This window comes from Pelmatolapia mariae, linkage group LG17, assembly GCF_036321145.2.
Source record: "Pelmatolapia mariae isolate MD_Pm_ZW linkage group LG17, Pm_UMD_F_2, whole genome shotgun sequence".
NCBI lineage: Eukaryota > Metazoa > Chordata > Actinopteri > Cichliformes > Cichlidae > Pelmatolapia > Pelmatolapia mariae.
Window position 1 is genome coordinate 16,074,628 of NC_086242.1, and position 8,839 is coordinate 16,083,466.

The window sequence follows — 8,839 nt, forward strand, 5'->3', positions numbered from 1 at the left end:
GCTAATTTTCTTTGGCAGATTTGACTGTGCACTAACAACAACATTAAGTTGGTCTAACGTTTTTCCAGCTGAAAACAAAAAATCTTTATTGTGATTGAGATACTTTTTGGAGCTCTTTTTTTGGCATCGACTTTGAAAAAAAATTTAAAGGTGTGAATTATGGGCAAAAATATCATCAGTCGCCAGCTTCAGTCCAAAAATAGAGGAATGTTGGTATCAGCCTTCAAAAGCCGGTGGAATCTAAATCAGAGCATGCAGATTTGCCAACTGTCACCCTGGCAAGTTTCCCTGTGAATTTTCACTGCTTATCTCATCTCTATACTCGGGTAAAATCCACGAATAACGTAATGTGTCAGCTGCCTCTGCTACCATGCAGCTAAGAATAGCTGGCCTTCTGAATGTGTTGTCTTTTTTCTTTGGTTCTCCTTCCTCTTCCCCTCAGGCACGTCAGATTCTGGAGCGAGAGTACAATAATCTGCTGGCGCTGGGCACTGACAGAAGACTGGATGAGGTGAGAAGTAACTATCACCCACAAGACATCACACCACTGTGAGGTGAAATGTGAAAACTAAGCCTTTTAAAGGATTTCTAACAGTTACATTCTATCAACTTTATTAGATAGTTAAATATAACGAATACCCTTACAAATTTTGTTAGTTTGTACAAAGTTAGTTTGTAAAAAAAATCCAAAATCCTACATATCATGTTACCCTTTAAAAGTAATAAGCTCTGCCAGGATGTTTTGTTTTCACTTATATCAAAGCATTAAGCTTATCAGTATTAAGCCTCAGTTGCACAGGCCTATAGACAAGTTGGAGATCCCCTGGTAGCCTCTTGTTGCTATGGAATGATATGTCAACCAGCCACTCGGCAGCCCCGACCGGTTGCTGGCTGTTGCTAGGTGAAATCAGTAGCAAAGGGGGTGCCGGACCATAAACCTTCCTGTGATTGCTTAGCAGATTGCTGCTGTCACCCATAGTCTGTATGGAAGATGCCAACTTGCCTTTAAACAAGTCATCAACTACTTACTGAATAGAAGTACCACTGCAATCAACATGTTTAACAAAGGTTAACCTCACTTTGAAAGAACAATAGTCCCGGAGGTTGCCAGGAGGGAAAGGAGGGCCACAAACCGGTCTTAAGGCCTGAACCAGGTGGCAGGTGGTGAGAGCGAGAGCCGTTTGGACTCGGGATAGTAGTCAAAGACTACTCTCTTGAAACTTTATTCTCTCACCTCATATAATTATTTAACTTTTCTGTCTAAAAACAAGCTCTCTATCATTCTGTCACTCAGTGCGATGACAAAGACTTCCGAGGCCCATCGTGGCGGAGGCAGTTCCCTCCCCGGGACATCCACGGTATCAGTATGATGCCTGGATCAGCAGAAACACTCCCTGCTGGCTTCCGTCTCACCGCAACATCCGGTCACTCCAGAAGACTGCCCCCCGAGGGTAAGTGCACTTCATTTCTCACACATGACACGTTTGCATTTCTCAAGCCTGGCTTTCAAACAAAACATAGGTTATGTCTGCCTGTTGAACAGGGAGATGAAAGCATCTCACCTGGGAGCAGGAGTTCCTGCCCCTGCTGTGTGTGAGGAGCATTCTGACTGTGTCTCTTGTTCTCTCTGGCTCTGTGACGGCTGCTCTGCAGTCCTCTATGAGGCGCTGGATGACAGTCCTGACGACATGTATTTGGATTGGTTTCAAGGTCAGCCCATCTGAAGGTCCTGGGCTTGTTGGCCCTGCGTGTGTTAATATTATTATTTGTAGTATTAGTCTACATATATTCCCTCCTCTTTACATGGTCTTTGCCAACCACTGTCCTGCTGTATCTCTCCTTTTCTTCGTGGTCTCTCACCCTCGCCTCTCTTTTCTCTTTCTATAATTAGCTCTCTTTAATATCCAACTCCAAGGGTATTGTTTTGCAGAGCTGCAAAATAGATGTCCTTTCACCCTGGTAGTTAAAAACAAACTAGGGGTCAAGTTATGGATTAGGACCCATGCTTGTTGGTTTAACCCTTGAAGTAATGAAGCAGCAAAACAAAAAGTGGCTGAGCGGTGCTATGTAAGTTGGCCTGAATCAGGAGGTTTACATAGGTGAACAGTACATCTTGAATGTTTTACAAACTAAAACTGACAGTTTGTGCGATTCCTCAACCCTTTACTGTTAAAGAGGACTCTGGCTAAAACAGTCTTAATATTAAAGGGCAATGCTGGTTTGTGAAATTTGGGTAGTTTGGGTTTTGTTTTGTTTTTTTAAATGGTAATATTGTTCTTGCTAAAGAAATTGCTGAGATTTGGGAGCATTAGACTACTCTTTTTGCACTACACAGAAAGTTGAACCTCAATAAAAAATAATGGAAGTCTGCCAATTTGATGACAAACCCTGTATTTAAGAGAATGAGATCTGAAAGCATAAACTGGGACACAAGTTAAACCTTAAACCACAGAGATTGACGTAGATGCTAAAAAAGGACAGAGCTGAACACAAAGACCTTCCACAGTTTAGCACAGTTCAGACACTGAGCACGGGTGCTGCTTTGCAGAGTGGAGTTATCCCCAAAAAACCTACAAAAAAGTTTAATAGCACTGCATAATTCTGCATTGATGGTGCATAGCCAGACAGCTATAACATGTCTGCATGTTGTAGCTGTCTGTCACCAGGAGACAGTGTCAGAGATGACTAATATAGTCTAATTTTGTTCATGTTGGTTAAAGTAAACTCTCTACTGTAAAACTACTTATTAAACTACCTAATGAATGAGTAATTGTTTGTTTTGTCTTAAAAGGTTTTGGGCTGTTAGGGGATCAGTTTAAAACCTATGTGATCACCACACTGCTCTGAACTACCTTTTGTTGCCGCATTCCCATATCTCAGCAATTAAAACAGTCAGTTGTCACTTTCAGCTATACGTGACAGCCTTTATTAGGAAAATGAGTTCAACTTTTGAGTATTTTGAGCTCTTGTAAATATTAAAACTATTCGGCTGTACTTAACCATTATGGATGGGCAGAAATTTGTATAAGTCAAAGAAAGTTTGGGTTTTTCAGGTCCTACTAAAAATGAGTAAACTCAATCTGCTCATTAAGACTGTACTATATATCCTATATGCACGCTATATAACTCAAGATCACAATAAACCAGAATTATCCTTTAAAGGAAATCATTATCAATTATGCCATGCAGTAATACATGATGGGAACTCATCAAAATGATGATTTTTGGCCAGCGTTCTCTTCTAACAAGGTGTTCCCAATAACACAGAAACAGCCTTCGTGTGTTCCTCTGTCTCTACTCACTCTGTCCCCTGATCTGTGATGTCCACAGCTCACTGATATCTAGTCGCTGGTGATGTCCACTCAAAACAGGAATTTCCTTTGAGTGATCCATGACTACTTCTATGACGGTGTCACTACAAGTAACTGCCATTGTGTGGAAAAAGGAAGACAATGGTCCTGCAATAGAGGAGACTATATAGTTTCAGGCCCACAGTGACCACTACCATGATCAAAGTTTGTTTGACTCTTCCACCTACTGAATTGGATGACCTCAAAAGAGCAACCAATGACTTTGCATTTTCATACAGTACTTTCTGTCTTGCAGTTCTTGCATGTTATGCAGCTTTGCACAATTACCTCATTGTCAGGTAGAAGTAGAGATAGAATCAGATGCTATGGCTAGATCTCGCCCACATATGTGAAGGGATGCAGAGACAAAACAACACGGTAAAATAGACTGGAATACAACATGTACGGTACTCTGTGCACGTTTTTTTGAAGTTTCTCACGTGACTCCAAAGGTTGTCCACCACTTTGGATGTGATACAACCTTAGCTGGGTTCCTGGGAGTTACTGAACCAAAAACTTCCTAGTGATTATTTTTGGTGGCGAGGGCTGCCTGTAGTTTTCACTGGTTTTCTGCAAACAGTCGCTAACAATAATCACAGTAGTGGTAAAACTAAAAAAAAAAAAAAAAAGTGCGTCACAAACCATTTTTCCTTCACAGCCGGTGTGACTTACGCCTGTATGACTGGGCCCTTACTCACTCGATCCTACATTGTCATCAAAATTGTGGCATGTCTAAAATGCTGGACAGGTTAACCTCACATGGTTATTGGTCACATATCTGCAACTTTAGATTTTGATTACACAACTATAAACTTGAGTAAAACTGCAAAATGTTTGCTTTAATATTAGATTTAATAAAGCTGATAGATTAAGGAGCTTGGAAAGAAAGGGACTGAACTTCTTTAAAGACACTTCACATCTCATCCAAGAGGCTTCTTCAGCTCTCAAATTAAATGTGGAGACTCTAAATACCTAGATAGACACTGATTGTATCAACATTCCTTTGTCATATTTGGATGAAATACAAACAAAAAAAAGTGTTACTGTCAGTGCTCACAGTGCATTCTAGAAATCTTGTCCTTGGTAATCGTTTGGTAGGTAGTTCTTAGGTAAAAGAAATAGTTCCCCCTCAGATGCAGTCCTGAAACTGCAGCCTCCTCTACTGCAGGAACATGCTACTCAGAAAAATGTTTCTTGTCCCTGTTGAGAATCTCTAACCTTGTGGTTTGGGGTGGTAACGAAGTAGAATAATGTTTCCTTTCCCTCTGGATCCATCTTGCACAGTAGGAACCTAAATATTCTGACTTTATGATCATTCCCCCCTCACTGTCTCCCCCTACAGTTGGACCATCTGCGGTGCAGCGACTGGATAGCTCCACGGTGAGAACCTACTCCTGCTGAGAGGAGGAAGAGAGGGACCTTAAACTGTACACTGTATGTAACACAACACAGAATCTCGCCCTGTTTAATGCACAGCTTTCCTCAGAAGCACTTAAAACAGATACTGGATGAAAGAGACGAGGGCCATATTTCCCCCCCCAAGATAAGCATGTTTGTCTGGTCGGCTTGGCGAGGCTCTGCAGTGTTTTGGCCAGGTAGCTGTGATAAGGTGATAGGCGACAGCAGGGCATGCAGGGAGCTGTGGTCCCATCCTGATGTCTCCCCTTTAATGTCTGTCCAAAAAAGATGAGTCAGTTATGGTCAAAGCTTTAAAAATCAGCTTTTCAGATAAACAAGGAGCGTCTAACACAGAGATTAGTTAACAAAGTTCATTTACATGATTATGACTGTTCACGGCTGCCGAAGAAGGCCTTATGAAACTTATCCAGACTTCACAGATTACAAAGTGAGCTTGCCCTACTCTCCTATCCAACTGTTTTCTTTGTCCTCCCAGGTGCAATGAAAAACTGTAATTTCTCTGAAGTATTTTCTTTGATTTGGGTTGCATTTCTGCATCTGCACCACAGAGACGTTCCCTCACAATTTAACTAGCAACCAGATGCTAAAAGCTGGAAAAACAATTTTTAAGATTCCAGTTTCCCAAACAATGAGACATTAAACATAATTATGTTTTGCTAAAAAAAAAAAAAAAAAAAAGAGTCCTTAAAAACAATTAAAAATTGTTGAAATGAGTCGGTAATCATAAAACTTTACAAGACCTCGGCTAAATGTTTACTAACGAAACAACGTCCTAATGTCTTCTTGAATCACCTCTGTGACATAAGCTGTCATCAGTGCATTTACACTGATCAGCCACAACATTAACAGCAAAGAAGTAACACTGATCATCTTTTTGCAATGCGGTTGCAAACCTTTGGTCATGGCATTCATGCAGATATTGTCTCTGCACTGCTGTAAGACCAAGCATTTTAAGCAGGATGTTCCAAAACAAGCCTGATTCAATAACTCCAAGGTCTCAAACATTTTACTACCAGGCACAACAGGACATCCCCAAAAGTCAGCTGTCCATGACCTGACAGGTCAGAGCAGATTTGTTATAAGATTAGGAAGGTGGTTTTATTGTTGTGGCTGTACCAGTTCAAGCATTTCAGTCATGCAATAAGGACTAAGGTTAAAGTGAAATAAGTGTGTAGGGAAAGGTAGAGCACAGCAGAGGGGGTTGAATCAATGAGGGAAAAAGTGCTGTGTTATAACTATAATCAGATCATTGTGCAGGCAGTTTCTAATGCTTTCACCAGCTTGTTGTACTCCTACACAGCAAAAAAAGTAAATGATGCAAAGTTCAGAGCATTTCAGAAACTGGGGATACTGTACCAGAACGATACAGTAAGACATTTGCATACCTTTGCAGGCTTCTGCATTTCAGGATCAGTATTTACTGAAGGTGCAAAACTTGATAAAATATTTACCTACTTACTTTTTTGGGGGGGGATTTGTTTAGTAGCAACATTAAACCTCCTCAGTTTGAAGTTGCAAAGCAGTAAAGCATGAAAACATCCGATGGGAGTGAAGAGGTTTATAGGCGCTATACAGCAGCAGACCTGTCATTATCTGCTGCTGTGTTCAGTTATGGCTCTGCTGTGCGCTGAGCCGCACTTTAGAACAGCTTACAGCCCAATACACTGTTGTTAAAGTTGTGTGCCTGAGCTGAAAGAACGCAATGGAGCCTGTCAATAAACCGAGTGCATAAAAAAAAAAAAATGTGTAGAAGAAGACTTTAACACCATCCATTAAGCAGACAGGGAAGTAATTAATCATTATGAATAACTTAGTTACCTCAGCTATGTCACATGTTTAAATGTGGACTATTTGATTTGGGGATGCATAAAATAAGATCAGGCTCTATGAAACTGCTGGTACCAAATGATCAATATTTACCTCTCAAAGCTGAAAACTATGTTTTCAGGAAGCCTCGTGTTTTATTAATGAGAGCCAAATTCCCAGTCTCTTGACTTTTGTGCTGGTTCTTTGTAAACAGGCTTATATATGCATGCCAGTTAGAACATGGGAGGGAAAAAAACTGCATCTTGAGCACCTGACTAAGTCAACTGTGGTGGATCTAGTCTCCTCTATTTGCTGGACTTTAACTCCTATCCCCTTTAGTTTGACTATGTTCTCATTGGCTACCCCTTGCAAACAGAATTTTACCATGTTGTAGGAGGGGCTTCTCAAGGGTTTCCCCAGAGGGTGAAAGCAGGCTGCACATGAGCCTACGCTGTATTTATTGGTGATCAAATATTCTGATTTCCTGTGGGCAATCCTTGCCTTGCCATTAATTCTCATCTGTTCCCAATTGGAAAAAAGTCCTGAAAATACCCCTGGGGCTCCTGTGCCTGAGTTGACCTCATTAGTTTTTCTAATCTGTTATCCCCATCTGAAATTGAGCATTTAGATCACGCTGAAGTATGAATTTTTGCCTCACAGGGATTACTTTCATACACTCATTTCATGAAAAATTGGCCATATTTAATATAAGAATCTACAATTTTAACAGAAAATATGGGGGATTTTAAGAGGTCCCTTTAAAAGTTGTTTTAATGGCTGATTCATTAAACATCGGGGAGGGTGGGGCGGGGGCAGACTGCTACACTGAAGCGAATACACTTTATTAGACACACAAGACATAACGACTGCGAAATGTGACCGAGACTCACCTGAGTGTGGGCAGCTTCCATTGCTTTAATGTTAAAAATAAGATTTAAGGATGCCACTAAATATATCTGAAAGCATGTTTATCCATCTCGTTTAGCTGATACCTACAAGAAAGGTCAAAGGTTCATCTCGAAACAGCTAAAACTGGGGTAAAAATAACTAAGCGCTCTCTCATTAAAATCTACTCACTGTTTCCCCTTAAGGTGCAGTTCTGAAAGGAGACTAATTAGTGGAGCTGCTGGACGGGTGAAACCTGCTGAGGAGTGAACCATTCTGACACGCACTGCCAAGAAGCCCTGCTCTCCTCTCTAACCCCCCCCCCCTATAATGTGGGCACCAGACGCTGGTGCTAAACTGTCCTGCAGGCTGCCCCATTGTCCCCATTTCTACCTTTTACATGTACAGTTACTTGTCAAAGCATAATGTACTGTGTATTTCTTCTACAGGAGATGTGTAGGTTATCTGTAAATTAATATAAATATGCCATTTTTAATATATATATATATATATATATGTATACATACACACATAAATATATATACATATATGCACACACACAAACACACACACAAACACATATGTATAAAAAGATATTCAGTTTGTGCAAAAAACAAAACAAAAAAAATCAACATCCCTGCCACCTCATTTAGTGGACCATAGATTACTATATGCTGCTCTTAACATAAAACCCCATCCCTCTAGATCATTTTGTACATATGGTTTTATTTTTTCATTGTGCTGCTGCTGCTGCTGATAATGATAATTATGACGATGATGATCCTGTGCTGCACCATAAAGAGAGGAAGAGACTGGATGTTGTGGCGGAACACACCCTCTAGTGGTGGGGAAAAAAACAACTTCTAGCCCCCATTCTAGCAACTACGTGATCCTTTCTTATGGACTCATTTTTAAAAAAGAAAAGCATTTTGAGGGGATGTGTCGACACGCAGGAAAAACATGACAAGCACTTTCTTTAAAAAAAATAAAAAATAAAACGCATCAACTCAATGGGCTATTTAGTAGCCACGGACAAAATAAAAAAAGAGACGCCGATGCTCTCTGAAGTCGCACAAAACTTCCTCTCAGAGATCAAAGGGAAAAAAAAAAAGAAAAGGCAGTGCGTCATACATAGAACATGTCACTTGTTGTACTGTATGTTTCGTCAGGCGATGCATTTACACAAAAAGGACAACTACACTTTTAGCCGAGCTGGCCTTCTCCCCCGTCCTCCCTCCTTTCAGACACAAACAGATGAAATAACTGAAAGACAGACTGCTTTAGCTCATAGTGTGTGTAGAGTGTATATGACCATGTTGAAGTGAGGTGACTTAATGATAAAACAAACAAACAAAAAAAAACCTGTTGCTTGCTGTGAC

At 40.5% G+C, this 8,839-nt stretch overlaps 1 protein-coding gene across 10 annotated transcripts in view; it reads left to right on the forward strand.

Moving 5' to 3' along the window:
- The window catches only part of ppfia2 (PTPRF interacting protein alpha 2), a 183,292-nt gene extending 175,512 nt beyond the window's left edge, over positions 1-7,780 (forward strand). For 5 of the 10 annotated variants that reach the window (XM_063460518.1, XM_063460524.1, XM_063460519.1 and 2 more), the window contains 5 exons: positions 443-511; positions 1,295-1,451; positions 1,654-1,710; positions 4,693-4,784; positions 7,667-7,776. In XM_063460518.1, the coding sequence (XP_063316588.1) occupies positions 443-511; positions 1,295-1,451; positions 1,654-1,710; positions 4,693-4,751 (342 nt within the window). In that variant the 3' untranslated portion in view covers positions 4,752-4,784; positions 7,667-7,776. Of the gene's footprint in view, positions 1-442; positions 512-1,294; positions 1,452-1,653; positions 1,711-4,692; positions 4,785-7,666 lie in introns of all 10 variants that reach the window. The other 5 variants (XM_063460523.1, XM_063460527.1, XM_063460522.1 and 2 more) reach the window with 4 other exon arrangements.
- The last annotated feature ends 1,059 nt before the right edge of the window (positions 7,781-8,839 follow it).